General features: G+C 41.2%; 1 protein-coding gene across 1 annotated transcript in view; it reads right to left on the reverse strand.

Moving 5' to 3' along the window:
- EVPL (envoplakin) overlaps positions 1 to 15,947 on the reverse strand; it is a 110,308-nt gene extending 94,361 nt beyond the window's left edge. Inside the window, exon 1 of the mRNA XM_082271435.1 lies at positions 15,700 to 15,947. Within this exon, the coding sequence (XP_082127561.1) occupies positions 15,700 to 15,776 (77 nt within the window). The 5' untranslated portion in view covers positions 15,777 to 15,947. The remainder of the gene's footprint in view (positions 1 to 15,699) is intronic.
- Between the last annotated feature and the right edge of the window lie 1,324 nt (positions 15,948 to 17,271).

Consider the following 17,271-nt stretch of genomic DNA (forward strand, 5'->3'; position numbering starts at 1 on the left):
AAAGCGTGTTTTTACAGCCACTTTTTTCCTGACATTGGTAGTAGCTTTGCAGCTTGTTTTATGCCCCGTTTCTTTAAAGCCTTAGAATTTAAAGGAAAATAATCTTTACAAAGCCTGAGCTGTCCTGGTTACTCAGCCTTACTAACAACGCAAACACTGTGTCCTCCATCTCTTTACCTGGAGGTGTACAGCTTAAAATTGTTCTTTATATTGGAATCTACAAGGTATGTGACACCATTATGACATGACACTGTAACTGATGATTATAAAGTTACCTCAAACTTGGAACTTTACCATCACCAGCATGAAATAAATCCTGACAATGATACATCATATAATTCTGTTACGCAATAGGTAAAAATTAAGACCCAACATTAGATGACTCCCAGATATGACATTCCTATCATTCCTGCAGTCTAAATTAAGAACACAGGACCTAATTCCAACATATGACACAGCCAACTGACATCATTGTAAAAATTACTTTATACTCTACGTCAGGGATATCAAATTCAATTTCATTACGGGCTGCGTTATGGTTGCCCCCAAAGGGCTGGTGGTATCTGTAAGACTATATAAATGTATTTACTCTTTATCATATTAAATAATTGCTAGTTTTAGTAATAACTTAAGACTTAAGCCATAAAGGGCAGGCGCAGACTTGCACAGAGCCCACTCACACTCCTATAGCAGATTAACCACTTGCCGACTGCCGCAAGTATATATACTGCGGCGGTCAGCCCCTCACAGGCAAAGTGACGTATATATACGTCACTAGCCTGTGTGGCTCTGGGGAGCGAGCCCGCGCCGCTGGAGGCGCGCTCCCGCGCGGTCACGGACCCCCCGCGCGTGTGACCGGCGGACCCGATGTCCGCCGGTCACTTGGCGATCGTCGGTGGAGAGGGAGAAAGGCAGGTGGCTAGTGTAAACAAGCTGCCTGTCATTCTCCCCGGTGTAGAAACAGTGATCATACGGTTCTACTATGTAGGACCGTTGATCATTGTTCCTACAGCTCAAGCCTCAGCCAATCACAGTTAGAATCACGCCCCTAGGGACACACATAACCCCTCCCTCTCAAATAAAGTTAACCCCTTCACTGCCAGTGTCATTTTACAGTAACAGTGCATATGTATAGCACTGATTACTGTAGAAATGTCACTGGTAACCCCAAAAGTGTCAAAAATGTCAGTCAAGGGTCCGATCTGTCCGTCGCAATGTCGCAGTACCGCAAAAAAAATCGCAGATCGCCGCCATTACGCGTTAAAAAAAAAACAACAAAAATGACAAAAATCTTTCCCTTAGTTAGTAAACGCGATAACTTTTGCGCAAACCAATCAAAATACGCTTTTTGCGTTATTTTTTTTACCAAACATATGTAGCATAAAACAAATTATCATTTTTTTGGGGGGGAATTTCATCTAAAAAAATGTGAAAAATATTGTTATTTTTGCAAAATTTACGCTCTTTTTTTGTTTATAGCGCATGATCAAAAAATCGCACAGGTGATCGAATACCGCCAAAAGAAAGCTCTGTTTGTGGGAAAAACAGGACGTCAAATTAGTTTAGGTACAGCGTCGCACGACCGCGCAATTGTCCATTAAAGTCACGCAGTGCCGAATCGCAAAATACCCCCTGGTCAGGAAGGGGGTAAAATCTTCCGGGGCTTAAGTGGTTTAAGCAAGTCTGAAAAGGGTCTAGGAGGATCACACATCACTGGTATCATCCACAAGAAAATTATTTGGAGACTGCTCAGACAGAATATGGTTCTGCCTGAGGTGTGACCTTCTTTTTCAATTGGCATAGTATTGTATTATTCTAAAAAAAAAAAAAAAAAATATATATATATATATATATATATATATATAAGAAGATGTCCAAAGCACCCAACTCCTCCCTTTACATTAGATGTCAAGAGCCTCCCTCCCACCATCAGCAGTCAAGAGATCCTCCCTCTCCCTTACATCACAATGCACCCCCCTTACTTTTTGTGCTGCTGCCAGGAAGAATCTTTGGGCAGAGCTGGGAAGCAGAAAGTGCAGAGTCCGGAGGAGGATGAGAGGAGAGATGGAGTCTGCTGAATGTTGAGACCAGGGGAGGTGGAGATGAGGGGGTCCTGCGGCTGCACAGAAAGGTGCAGGATCTGTAGGAGGAGTTCTGTCCATTTCTCTGCTGCTGACTGCTAAGACACTGGGCCAGAGGTGAGCCTCTCTGTGGCTGCACAGAGAAGCACAGAATCTGGCAGAGGAGTTCTGTCCTCTGTGCTGCCAACTGCTGAGACAAGCTGGGGGCAGGGGGTGCCACAGCTGCAGGAGAGGTGCGGAGGCCACATAAAATGGCCTGGCAAGCTGGATTTGGCCCACTGGCCTTGTGTTTGACACATGTGCTCTATGTGGACAGATGACACTGCACCTGTCCAAAATGGGTCCAGTGGAGAAGATCTTAGTGTTTTTTATAGACATGACTACACCTACCCAACACAATACAAGCACTTCACATGAACTCAACACATACTAAACATTCTGTATAGACATTGGGAACCACAGCTTATAAATGATAAAGCTTAAGGAAAAGGTGCAAATATATACACTCTGGATATATTCAATGTCATATACAAAAATTTACATGATTACTGAAAATGATCATTTAATTCTAGAACATTTTGTATTCCTGTATTCCTATATATTAAAGAAACTGCATTATATGATATACTGTACATATTACTATTACCCAATAGAGTGTGTTAAAGTGTTCCTGTGCCAAGACTATGGACATAAAACTACTTACATATACTTAAAGCAGATCTTCACTGCACCTGAGAACCACAAACCAACAACACTATATTATTCAAAGCAAACTCCCCTATCCATTCATGTCTCCATGCTTTATTTTGGTGAGAAATCACTTTGAAAAACATCCCCCTAGCATTTCTGGTTGTGGCCATCTTGAATAAGGGCAAATGATGTAGCATTTACTTCCTTCCCTTAGCTAAAATATGCATTCAGGTGATTGCGCTTAGCTGAGAAAACCCCTCCTCCTCTCCTTCCCTCCTGAAGACTCCTGGGATGTATGACATGATTTGCCTAGGCAAAAAACCAGGAAGTAACTGAAGAAATGTAAAAAAAAAGTTTAAAACAAGTAAATATGATACATTTTCCTATCTATTTACTAATGCTAGCAGCATTAGGAATAAAAATAATCAATGTTGATTGGGAGAGTGAAGATCCACTTTAACAAGCAGTAAAAGAGTTTCAAAAGAAGCCATCCCTGATCTATCTAGCTGCGTGTACTGTGAAATAATTAATTCACAAAGATCACAATAATAACTCTAAAGTCAGGTTTATAGCCCAGCTCCAGCAGTTTAAAAAAATCCACCCTTGCATAAACCCCCCCCCCCCCAAAACACACCCCACATACACTGCAAAGGTTAAATGCTTGTCATGTCTAGGGGTGCATGCATAAAATGTACATACTTACCTTATTCCCTACTCCAGCAGGGTTCCTGCACTACTCCAACCAGTTCCCCGCAGCCTGCTTTCTAAGCTGCAACCACCTTCAGTCTTACTCCAGCCTCCTAAGCATACAAAACAGAGATAATGTCCCTGTATTGTACATGATAATGACGAGGCTCCAGCCACAGACGAGAGCTTCGACAGAAGAGGAAGGCACTGTGGACAGCTGAAGTGGGGGTGTAAGGTAAGAACTATGGCCTGAACTTTAGCTTCTAGACATAACAAACATCTAACCTTTGCAGGGTGGGGGGTCCCCACTGCAAGGGTGGATTTTTTTTATTTCCTGGAGTTCCCCTGAGTCTGCTATCAAAATTCTGTTACAATAGAAAGCAATAGGAAAAGAGCTGGGTTTTCAGTGTCTCTGTTGTAAACCTTTAAACTGAATTTCTCCACAATACCCATCGTTAGAGAGGTGAAGGAGGGATTGTTTTTAATTAATCCTGCTTGTTCAGTATCTGTAAATACTTTAGTGTGCAAAGTTTGAGCAGAGGTTCATGCAAAGCATATTCCTACACAAATCACTATGACTAGTTATCCATGTTCTTAGCCAGTAGAACGTGATCTCTAGACTTCTGGTAAAGTCTGTCAAACCTTACACAACATGACTTAAGCTGGCCAGACACTGATGTATTTTTCAGTCTGTGGGCTGAAAAAAAGAAATATAACAGATTCCTCCATCCACACCAAATAGCATGCATAAATGAATCTCCCTCTGCAGGTATTGTATTCTGACAGCTGGTGCCACTGGCTGTCAAAAAACTTCAACAGTGCCTGCATGTAATTAGATGCGAGCACTGCTTGGCCAACAATTTTCTGGCCTTGCTCCTTTGATTTTTCAAACGATGTTGGGTGGAGTGGTGCAGACAAGGCCACTCACTGATTAAGTTTCGGCTGATATATTGTGAGCTGGTCAAAATTCGCTCAGTGTATGGCCAGCTTTTAAGCTGAAGTTTATGTTTTGCCTTCCCTGGTTCCTCTAAGTCTTTCAATAAAACCTTTCAGTTTTCATGAATACCTAATTTTATTTCACTTCTCAATGCATTGCCAGGATGGTGCAGTACTAGCTTACTGAAAACATGGCAGCACTCTTCTTCAGTACTCCTCTTAAAGAGGAAGTAAACCCTCCTCTGACACTTTTACCTATAGGTAAGCCTATGACGGTACATGTTTAGGAGATATTTACAGTACCTATAGGTAAGCCTATGATAAGGCTTACCTATAGGTACTGTAAATATCTCCTAAACATGTACCGTTTAGGAGATATTTACCTTACATGCTGCCAGTGACGTCACTGGCGCATGCGCTCTGAAGGAACGGCCGCTGGTGCCGTTTCTTCAGAGACCCGTGCCGTGACTGTCGGCTCCCGTGCGCGTGCGCGGGAGTGACATCACCGCGGCTCCGGCCAATCAGATGGCCGGATGCTGCGATCCCGGAAGACGTGCGACTGGACATGTCGCCCGCCATACAGCTAAGCGGACAGCACGGCGGGGGCTCGTTCTAAGGTAAGTATTTCATAATGAGCTAGTATGCGATGCATACTAGCTCATAATGTGTTTTTCTTTCAGGTTGAAGAAAAAAAAAAATTTCATATGGGTTTACAACCTCTTTAAGAGCCTTAAGTCCCGATGCAAGCAGTGGGCTAGCTCTTGGGATTAGTTATGCAAATATTAAAATGCCTTGATGGATGGGTGTCAGTCTGAAGGAGTTGACACTGCTAGGCAGGCTGCTTTTCATGCAGACGTCTCAAGGTAATGCTCACATGTGATGCTGAGCCCATATAACTGACAAAACTGAAATCCAATGAATGAAAGGAGTGGGTCAGTTACTGTCAGGCTGGGCAGGAAAGAGCTAGATGATGCTGGATGTCTTCCAGCCAGGAAAAGAAGTGGCCTATGCCTGTCTTGCTGCAGCTTCTACTACACACTGTGAGAAGCCCACTGTGTAGGTATTATTGTCTGTTGTTTCCGGCAAGCTTTTTGTTGTGCGTACACGGCTATGCATGTTAGCCTTGCTCAGAAGAATACAAAATGCACATCAATGAAATCATAGCATAAATACAGAGGAATATATGAAGGATATTATTTGTGATGTAAGTTTCAGGCTTCTGCCTGTTTACTCTAACAATGTAGAAAGGTGTGATCACAGGCTGAGCGAGAGAATGTCAATTTGGATGACACATTTAGTGATCCCTGGGACAAACCCTTAAAATCCAAGTCTCGGTATCACAGCCACACCCTGCAATATCTTGCAGTATGTGTCACCCATAGACAAAACCAAAAACTCTCTCAGGTATTTACAGTACAACACCTTTCTACCCACAATTCCTTCTCCTTTATTGTAAAATAAATATTTAGTCAGTGCATATGGGGCCGACTGGCAACATTTCTGCATTTCAGGCTTACTGTTAAAGGCTGAGGAGGAGCTCTGTAAGACATGTTGTCTATGGGGTGAGGGCAAATTAGGTGGTTGAGTTGAGTGAAGGGAATTAACCTTTTGGACAGTTTTCCCTGATACAGGTGTCCCCAGTGGCAGATTTCCCTTTACCTCCTATTCTGGGTACACTTCTTAAATGTTACATTTCCCTTTATTTCTTAGTCACAATGGACACCAGGCTAATGGGGGTTGACCCTCCCCTTGGGGGACACAGAAGACGATAAACACTGTTTACATTTGTGAGCTTTATTATTGGTCATTATAGCACTTACAAGGTACAGAGTCACCCTGATTGGCTGTATACACTGGAGGGAATGTTGGAAACATGGAGCAGACAGAATCTTGAGCAGCTGTACATGGCAACCAATCAGCTTCTATCTTCAGCTTGTTCCAAGCTTTGAAAATAAAAGATAGAAGCTGATTGGATGCCATGCACAATTGCTCCAGCATTGATAAATTCTTCTTGTTGTATCTGTGATCTGAGCCATCCAATGACAGTTTAGATCACAGCCATTCAAGGGCGCACTGGCTGCCCATGTATGTTTTTTGAAGTGCTGTTTATAAACGGTACTGCAGAAATACACGTCCATCAGTCCTCCTTTTTAGGGTGTATCGCAGTAGTGAGGTTGTTAAAGTGGAAGCTCTCCCTAGAAATCATCAATGAACTTTAAAAAGCCATATAACACGTGTCTTGATAAATGCATAGTGCCATGTTTGCATTCTGTCTGTGCTTCGGTTTTCCAGCAATCCAGCATTGGAAATGGCTGGCTATAGTCAGTGACACTGTGGCAGACTTAACCGGGACAGGGGCTTTTGGAGAGGACTAGGAAGAAGTCTCTGACCCACTGACTATGGGCTCTGGCATTTAAGGGAACACTATTCTTTGAGAGGTGTATGCCTTGGGGATTCGTGGAGTGGTCTTATTTCTGATTAAAGTTCTTGTCTCCCCAAAACACACAGACTTTGGCAACTGGAGATTCCATATCCAAGTTTGGGATTCTATGCCTCAAACCAGCAATGACTATAGATGTTAATGTAATCTGCTCAAACCACTGGGGTCCTCTGCTATAATGTGTTTTTTGTAAGTAGGTCTCCTGCTATAGTCTGTTGCCTACTAGTCTAAGGTGGAGTGAGATCACTGTTTGCATGTTAATTGTGCTAATTAACACACCTATTGTCTGCTAACAATCTACTGTGGGGGTGTGTTTACACTTTTAATAATGTATATTGTACTTTGTGAGCTCGATGCTGGCAAGTCTGACCTGGAATGAGACCTCTGAGCATCCAGGTGGCTAGTTGTTTAATCAACTTAATGCTTCTAGTATATTTTGGTTAATTTGACTAAACTCTTAGGCCCCTTTCATACACTCCGTCCGTCAGACGGAGTCCGTTTTTCTCAGCGGGGGAACGATCCGCCGATTCCCCGCTGAGCAGGAGGATGACAGCTGTGTCTCCGCGCTGTGTGCGGAGATACAGCTGTCAGTTCCCCATGCATCTCTATGGGGGAATCGGAAAGGAATGGACCGTCGGTCTGTTCCCATCCGATCTGATCCGCTGGACGGATGGAAAATAGGGTTTCCATCCGTCCAGATTTGACGGATCGGATCGGCATGGGGGGACCGTTCAGATCCGCCAAAAAAACATGTGTGAAAGAGCCCTTAAGGATTCTCTATAATGGGATTAGCCATGAGTCAGCTGTACCTCGTTATCTAAACCATTGTGTGATGTTTTGGGTAAATATCTGGGTTATTGTTCATGTGATGATTGACCTATTTTCAAGCATATTAAAAGCCTGTCCAGTCCAATCTAGTTCTTGGTTGCAATATGCAGCTAAAATATCTGATATCTATGTTCAGACTGGAGAAAGCGGTATACTGACAGAAGCACTCAAGCAGAGTGTGAGACGATTCCGTCACAGACACCATCCAATTCATAATGTCATTCAGCCCCCTTAATGCTATTTGTATCTTTGACAGCACAAGAACCACACATTCAAACAGTTTGCAGTCAGGCTTTGCAATCATAGGCTGTAGATAGCAAGGGGGAAAAAAAGGTGAAAAAGTATAGTTGACATATTTGTGATGCATGTGTGTGCTACAGGGGAAAAAATGTGCTGGGGGGTGTAAATTACCAGGTCAGTGACATTCCAGGAAGATGTGGTGGCATAAAATGTACTCACTTTCTCTTGTACTCCGTGTCATTAGCATAGTATGAGCAATTTTATGACTATCATGGCTCTTTTTGTTTCTGTGCCCACATTGACATGTTCTGCTGCCTTCTTTAATAACCAAAAAAAATAAAAATGTCAACAAGGAGCACAGAAACCCCTCAGAATGGCCACAGTAGGTTTGCAGACATAGTAACACAAGCTCAGATATCTCCAAAATAGAGTGCTCAATACTACGTCATCAGATGGTTTAGCTCTCCAGCATCTACCAGAAATTTAAATAGCAGTTTTATGTGGACTTAATCTTTAAAAAATTGCTTTATTAAAATGGAACTTTACCCACATTTTCATTGGCTAGGTCAAGATGACTTCACTCCTGAAAGTTTGTGGGAGTTCATTATCTCAACTTTGCCAAAATTGTACACAGAGTTGTGTGTAGAGTTTGGACAGGCAGGTAATAAATTTTAGTGCAGAAGAGACATAGTGGGGGAGATTGATTCACTAAAACTGGAGCACTCACAATCTGGTGCAGCTGTGCATGGTAGCCAATCAGCTTCTAACTTTGGCTTGTTCAGTTAGAGTTCTGGGCACAGATGTCATTTTTTAATGAACATACCCCTGGGACAGTCAGGGCTAGCACATTCCACAATGGCTAGCCTCTGATCTGTCCTGGTTCGCACTTACCTTTTAGAAGAAATACTTACTTATAAAATTTCTTCCACAGCGTTTCCATCTCTCTTGTGGGCAGCTGAAGCCGGCGCGGTCCTCTTCTGCGTCTTCTTCCGCGTCTTCTTCTCCCAGAATGCGCCGCACCGGCCCCTTTCGTCACTTCTGGCGCGGCGCCGCATTCCTAAACAGCTTCTGGGCATGCCCAGAAGCTGTTTAGCAGGGGAATGCGGCGTCACCCGGAAGTGACGAGCGGGGCCGGTGCCGTCGCATTGATTCCTAGGAGCGATGACGTTTAGCTCCCAGGAATCATCGCAGCGCAGGAAGTGACGGGGTGAGCCGCGGCTCCGAGGGAGGAAGTACCCTGAAGTGAGTATTTACGATCGTCAATTACAAGGTGAGTTTTTAAAAAAAAAAAAATCTAACTATCCAATTCCTTTTCAGGTTAGGCTGAACTAGCGGACGGGCACAAAAAAATATATAGTTTTTGTGCCCGGAACTCCGCTTTAAGCTTTGACTATAAGCCCCCATTCACATCAGGCAGATTTGACATGCAATTTGACCCTGCAACAGCACTGTCCAAAATGGTGCAGCGCCGACTTTGTGGCGCAGCACCAATTCCCAAAAGTAGTTTCTGCATTACTTTTGGTGACTTCGGAGGCGATTTTTTTTTTTTTTTTAAGTTTCTTTATTAAAGATTTTCAACATACAAAATTTAGTAATACATTAATACCATCCCTCCCTTAATTGGGGGGATATAACTATGTGCATGAACCAATCCTAATTTCCCCCCCTACCCCTCCCTACCCCTCCCTCTTTCGGAAACCAATTTATATGCCCTTAGTTCTCCTTTTTATAGTCTTGCCATATCTCCCAAATTGCTACTCTATTTTCATACTCCAGGTCCTGTTCTCCCCAGGGTCTCAGTAGTTCTAGTTTTCTTGCTTTCTCCACCCGAGCAATCCAGTCTTTATGTGTAGGAGCTTCTGTTTTCTTCCAATTTAATGGTATTAAACTTTTCGCTGAGTTTAACAAATGGTGGATTAAGTTTTTTTTATAATGTTTAAACGACAATGTCGTCCCATGGAAAAGACATGTCCATGGGTCTTCTTTAACCTCTATGTTAGTGATTCTTTTGATTAATGAAAGTACCTCCTTCCAGTAGATCTTTATTTTTGGGCAATCCCACCAGATGTGTGCCATTGTACCCAATACCTTACAGAGTTTTGAGGTCTCCAAATGGTATCTCCCCACTTTATCTGGGGTTTTATACCATCTGGAGAGCAATTTATAATTAATTTCCGCCGTACTGATATCTATCGAGGACTTATGGGCCAGCTCAATGCATTTATCCCACAGGGGTCCCTCCCTTTGGGCCCCTACGGAGGCGATTTTAATAGACATCTGTCTGGCAAATCGCCCCCCCCCCCCCCCCCCGAACTGGCACTGACATGCAGGTTTGAAATCGCGCGAGTTCAGCTGAAATCGCACGATTTCAAACCTGCCCTCAGTGTGAATGATGGCTAAAACCTTAAAGCTGATTAGTTTATATGTAGAGCTGCACCAGATTTTGCACTTTCCAGTTTTAGTAAATCTCCCCCAGTAGGTCTCTTCTGCATTAAAAATTCTGCCTGATTGCATTTCTTTTTCCTAAAGTTCCACTTTAAGCAAGCTTGTTCACATGGCAGTCGAAAGGTTCTTAGTCACTTTTATTAAAAACAAAATCAACTGCACTTAAATTGTGTTGCAGCAAAAAAACCTTTGCCATTGTAAAATTCTTTTGAATTAAAATGCGGTTGGAAAAAAAAGGTCTTTCATATTATTCTTAGATCTTCAGTATTGAACCAACCCATCTGAGGAATCCGTGTCACAGAGACACACCCTCATTAAAAGATTTACTAAAAAATGTAATTTTATTAGCAGATAAGGACAATATGCTCTTTAAAGTCTGCTTTCATCTTGTTTCAACAATTTCTTTTAACTGCATAGACATTTTACAAAAGTATAACCAGAGAGAAGTTAAAGCCACATTTAAGTTTCAGGGCAAATTCTAAAAATAAAAATAAATTCCAAAATAAAAGCAAAGTACTTTGTGTGACAGCAGTGGTCTCTCTACTATGGTCCAGCACACCCTGCACTGAGTTAAGCCTCGTACACACGCACCGATTGTTGGCCGACCGATCGGCCGACTTTTGTCCAGTGTTGTTGTGTTGGTTGAAATGTGCTCTAGACTGCACACTAATTTTTTCGGCCAACAACAACCAACTTCAGAAGTGATGTCACGTGATGGTTTACTTTCCGTGTGTTTTTTCTTCTCTGAGCATGCCCAGTCTTGCTCATCTGATTTTTGTCGGCCGAAATCTGTACTGACTGACGAACAATCGGCCGTTCTGTTGATGGCCAACAAAAATTTTATAGCATACACACCAGATTTTGTTCGGCCGAAAAGTCGCAGTTGGTTGTCGGAAGCATCATACTAACAAGTCGACAATCGGCCGATCGGACGTTGGCCAAAAATTTACGGCCGACAGTCGGTGCGTGTGTACGGGGCTTTAGACCTGCAGTGCTCCAATTAATAACACTTGCTCTCCTCACCTTGAACAGTTGTCTCCATTAAAATATTTTCCCTCACCTTCTGTTCTGGTATTAATTGTAAACCTTAAATAGACTTTGGTTTCACCTGGTGAAAGGCAAGGTACCCTTTTTCATTTTTTTTTCTTTTAACCATAGCATATTAAGTGTCTGAGCTAGTGCAGGGCTCAGAGATGAAGGCCACTAACCACTGGCCCAAAATGCGTTTTCAAATCTGGGAACTAAAATATGTGTTTTCGAATCTAGAAACTAAAAGAGTAAAAAAAAAAAAAATTATTTAAAAGAAAAAATATATTTTGTTAAATTTCCCTCGTATAAAGTAACTAGAATTATGTTTTTTTTTTTTTTTGTACAAAGCATTTTCGGAATGTGGCACTACAAATACAAAAGTATAAACTGATGAATAGAACGAATGAAGAGCAAGACAGGGCTGTCATACTGTACACCACCCCAGGTAATTCCTCTCCTGCCTCTACCTCAATCCAGCCCTGAGCCAAGTACCCATTAACACCCGGCTCCCTTTTCAAATCATACACCAGAGCACATGGGCTGGTAATAGCATATACATTTTGACAGCTCCATAGGGATCTACCTGATAGGATAAAATCATATCTGCACTTTTTGATAACAATTAAAAAAATAAAAATAAAAGACAAAGCAGGAAAAAAAAAATCAGTAGATCAAAACTCCATGAAACAATTTATTGGAGTCAATTTAGTAAACTGCTAGAGGACTTATTCCTAATTATTCTCTCATCGCTACTAGCTGATTAAAACTTTTGACACTATGAAAGGGGTGTTCCCACATTCACAAAGTAAGTCCGCAACAAGCAAAATCCTTCAAATGCAGCAGTTCTGTTATATTATATAATGTAATTTGCATTTACTAAGCTTGTCAGTGCTTAACCTTATGTAGTGGGGATTACAACATTTTACTTTGGGTAAAGGCTGAATAGTTTATTGTTTATTCATAGTTTAAAAAAAATGTATAATTCTGCAAGGTAAAATGATCAGTTCTATATCAATTATGTATGTATTTGTATTATTGTGCAATATTGCAATAAGAAATTATTGTGTAATTTCTTATATTGGGCTATGATTTTTATTTTTGCATTTTTAAGTGCACATTTTATTTGTTAATTATTTATGGAATTCACGAGTACTGGGCACATTTTTGTCATTTTCAATTAGTATTACCTTAATTTTTTCAATGAAGGCTTTTTATTCATGAATGCATGTATATATTAATTTATTATCCCTCTTTTTTTTTTTTCTTTTACAAAAGCTTGGCTCATGGATGACTTTCAGTGGATTGCTGTAAGAAAGCTGGTCTACCACACATGAAACCCTAGCCCATAAACATGTTGAATGATTCCCAATGAACATGTAATCCCCTCCAGGAGAGAGCGACCAGCTTCCGTCTGTGGCTTCCTTCCCATGGCAAGTGGCACTACACACTGAACCCTGCCCAGGGGAGTCCGCAGCTATCCCAGACCAACCTGGGCTCCACAGCACTGTGTAGCTTCATAGAGGCTGTTTAAAACTTTGTCTGATTTCTCATTTGTGACACATCAAATTCCAACTCCTGAGACACAGATTACACATAATTATATTTACTGGAAGACTTGATGAACTCTGTGCAGTCCATTGTTAAAGCAAGGGGGCATGCTATCTAGAAATGGCTGCAGGAGATAGATAGATAGATAGATAGATAGATAGATAGATAGATAGATAGATAGATAGATAGATAGATAGATAGATAGATAGATAGATAGATAGATAGATAGATAGATAGATAGATAGATAGATAGATAGATAGATAGATAGATAGATAGATAGATAGATAGATAGATAGATAGTCATTAAATTGGATTTGTTCAGTTGAACGTAACTAATATGAGCAACACTATGACTTTGATGAACGAGAACCATCCAGGTATAAGTCTACACAACACATAAAGGTGTCTAGTTATATATATTTTTTCACCCAAGATTCAAAAAGCTTTTACCCAAGACTTATCAATCTTTCTGGGTTCAATTAGAAGACCATGTGAATATAAACCATGTAAATGACAAGACCCCCTAAAAGGAAGGAGTATAATATATTACAATAATAAAGTTAAAAGTGAGAGGGTCCTATCCTGTTACTATAGAATCACTTTGTTATACATCTATTGTTAATGTTTTATCTATCCTTTATGTGTGCAGTCTAAAGATAATAGGTGTATGAAGAGTCGGTAACATTGACTGGCAAAGGGCCAATAACAGGCAAGGTTAACTAAGAGCACTGATATGGAAATTTATCTTGTACCACTGATTGAAGTACCGTAAAAAATTTCAGTGAGTATCTGCCTGAAAGCCACAAGCTGAGTTCAGAGCAAAAAGAAAAAAAATGGAACCAGATGGAGACTTGTGAACTTGCGACAGGCAGAAAAGGGCTGTCTGGGTGGGTCTCAGAACCTTTGATTCATTTTCAACCTGTTCATCAGGTTCTTCATGGTTTAGTGTCACCGCCTAAAAAAAAGTGTCACCTCTCGAGATCCAAATAGACAACACCCCAATACTGCCTTGAATCATGGGAACCTTGCAGATTTTAACACCTTAATTTCCACAGAGAAGCGTCGGGGGGTGGGGTAATTTGTAGGTACATCCTTTTTTTTTTATTGATTTTTCCTTGAAATTAATCATTGACGGTAAGTAATACAGTCAATGATTTGCAGCACCTTCTGCAAAATACTCATTTAATAATGTTTTACTATAAATATGAAGTATCCAAAAAGAGAGTGGTTAAGATGCAATTCTAGGGAAATTAATTCAAGTTAAAATTAGTGACAAAAATTGTCCTGCATGAAGGCAACAGGTCTTGCGACTCTATTAGGCATCTTTAACCTGGTGACAATACTTTTAATAATACAATCAATAGCCAGCTGGAAGCCAGACACACAGCTTGCGATCAGAATGTGCAATCCCTATTCAATCTCTTTTAGATCTATCAAAGCTATGTAGTAAAACAGCCTTTTTCAAGTAGGGATCCCCGGAACCCTAGGGTTCCTCCAGAGGTTTCTTTGGGCTGCTTAAGCAATGAACAATTTCTGCTTCTATGATAATCTACCACAGCTGCCAGAGGTGTATTCAGATCTGTGTAATGGGGACATTCTTCCCACTGACCACCAGTGTAAGGAGCATACTTCCTACTAACCACCAATGTAAGGAACATTCTTCCTACTGACCACCAACATAAGGAGCATTCTTCCCACTGACCACCAATGTAAAGAGAATTCTTTGCCCTGACCACCAATTTAGGAAGCACTCTTCCCAATGACCACCAATGTAAGGACCATTCTTTGCACTGACCACCAATGTAAGGGGCATCCTTCCCACTGACCACCGATGTAAAGAGCATTCTTCCCACTGACTATCGATGCTTCCCACTGACTACCGATGTAAAGAGCCTTCTTCCCATTGACCACCAATGTAAGGGGACATTCTTCCCACTGACCAATGTAAGGGGACATTCCTTCTACTGGCCACCGATATAAGGAGCGTTCTTCTCAATGACCACCAATGTAAGGAGCCATCTTTCAATTTATCACCAATGTAACAGGCATTCATCCCAATGACCACCAATGTAAGGGACATTCTTTTGACTACAAGTGTACCAGGACCCCTCACTGACCATCAGCATAAGGGGCCACTTGTTCTCTGACCACTTATGTGAGAAAGCACGACAATTTTCACCTCTGCATATTTTTGGCTTTTGTTTTTTTTTGGGCCATTATTATTATTTGCTTAATTTCATTATTCTTATTCTTATTGAAAAATAATTGTTGGATAGAGCAGCCCAGGGTGTCAAATATGCTACGTACACCACATTACTTATTCTGTTATTTATTCTTAACTACAACTTACAGATCACAGTCGTGTCTTGTGAGCTGTAGAATTAAGATATAGAAGAGGTTCTTTGAGATCTGAAAGTTATTTCAAAGGTTCCCCTATGTTACAAGGGTTGAGGAAAACGGTAGTAGAAATACTACCTAAACAATCCTCTCAATTTGCCTCTAGCCATGTATGCTGTTGTACTACATTGCAGTTTCTAGAGCTAAAGACAAAGTCTTAAGAATTTCTGTAGTGAGTTCAGTGAAATTAATGCAATCTAATTGGTTGTTATGACTTGCTTCAATTTCCTCTTTTCCTTATTTAAAAGGACAAAGTTTACAGACAATGTTAAAATAGTGCAGTTATTAACATTTAAAAGATGTTCTTTTCTGTATAACTCCAAAAAATAAAGCTGCAAGTATTTAGCATAGTCAAACAGAAACTTTTCCATACTTACTTGCCAAATTTTGAAGGTGATTTGGTAGGCGACTTGGTAGGCGACTTTGTAGGTGACTTGCTCTGCCCCTTAAACATGGTGCCACTTTGTCCCCTTGCTCTCCTTCCCTGTGGTCCTTGAACCTCTGTCCTACAGTGTGTTGCACCTGAAAGTCTGACAGCTTAAGCCAGAGAACGAGAGGTTTGTATGACAGGACAGTACAGAAGGCAGCAGACTCCTCCCAAAACTTCTAGTCTGGGCAATGGGACCTAAACGTAAAAAGAAAAAAGGTGTATATAACCTGCTAAACCAGTTAAGTAGGACAGAGAAGAGAGACACTGACTGCCTGTCCCCACCCTGTCAGAATGTCCCTTTTAAGGTGCATACTTGGCAATACTCTTTCAGAAATAATTACACATGAAGCCAAAGAAATTCTGTTTCATTCAGATATGAAAGGGTTAAAATTAGCATGATGAGTGACTTGCTATAGGTAATCATATACATAATCTAAATCAAAAGTGCCTTCTCTTTATTGACCCATTGCTGATTTACTGTGTTAGACAATAATAATGGCAAAATAAATTATATCAATTTCAAATAAAATCAGTAATCAGGAAATCATAAAATAAGAGCTGTAACGCATCAGAAACACTCAGTGGAATCTATAAATGACAGATACTGCACTAGCCTGTCACATCAGGGTTGGTGCCAGTTTGGGGAAGGCATATGTTGGCCGCTTTCCTTTTAAAGGGAATATTTAAATTAAAACTGCAGGGAAAACTATTTTCATTTTGGATAGAGTAAGGTAGGGATATAATACCTGTCAGATTTTTTTTTACCATCTGTGTCCCATTGGGGAGATTTCACTTTACTTCCTTTCCAATAGCCAAAACAGGAAGTGAATGGAAATCCCTGCACATTAAAGGGATCCCTTGCCCCCCTCCCAGGTCACCAGAACCAGTGTCCTTATTGGAATATTTCCCCTCTACAGTATTACTTTTCTGGGGATAACCCTTAACCACTTCCCGTCGGCACACTGCCTATTTACGTCGGCAGTGTGGCTCTCCCAGGCAGCAGGGAAACCAGTGCGGGTGTCAGGTGGCTCCGATTGTCACCTGACACCGGGGATCTCCCCCAGCTGACAGAGAAGGACGGACAGCTCATGTAAACACAGCCGTCTGTCCTTCTCCCTGGGATGATCAGAGACCATGCGATCCTGCTATATAGGATCACATGTCTCTAGGATCATTTCACAAGCCCAACCGCCCCTCAGTTAGAATCACTCCCCTAAGCTTACAGTATTAACCCCTTCCCTGCAAATGGCATTATTACAGTAACAGTGCATATTTTTAGCACTGATTACTGTAGTAATGCCACTGGTACCCCCAAAAGTGTCAAAGGTGTCAGTTAGGGGTCTGATCTGTCCGCCGCAATGTCTGTAGTCCCGCAAAAAATCGCAGATCGCCGCCATTACTAGTAAAAAAAAAAAACAATAAAAATGACACAAATCTTTCCCGTAGTTAGTAAACGCAATAACTTTTGCGCAAACCAATATGCTTATTGCGATTTTTTTACCTAACATATGTAGCAGAA

Source organism: Pelophylax lessonae, assembly GCF_965119305.1.
Source record: "Pelophylax lessonae genome assembly, chromosome: 11".
NCBI lineage: Eukaryota > Metazoa > Chordata > Amphibia > Anura > Ranidae > Pelophylax > Pelophylax lessonae.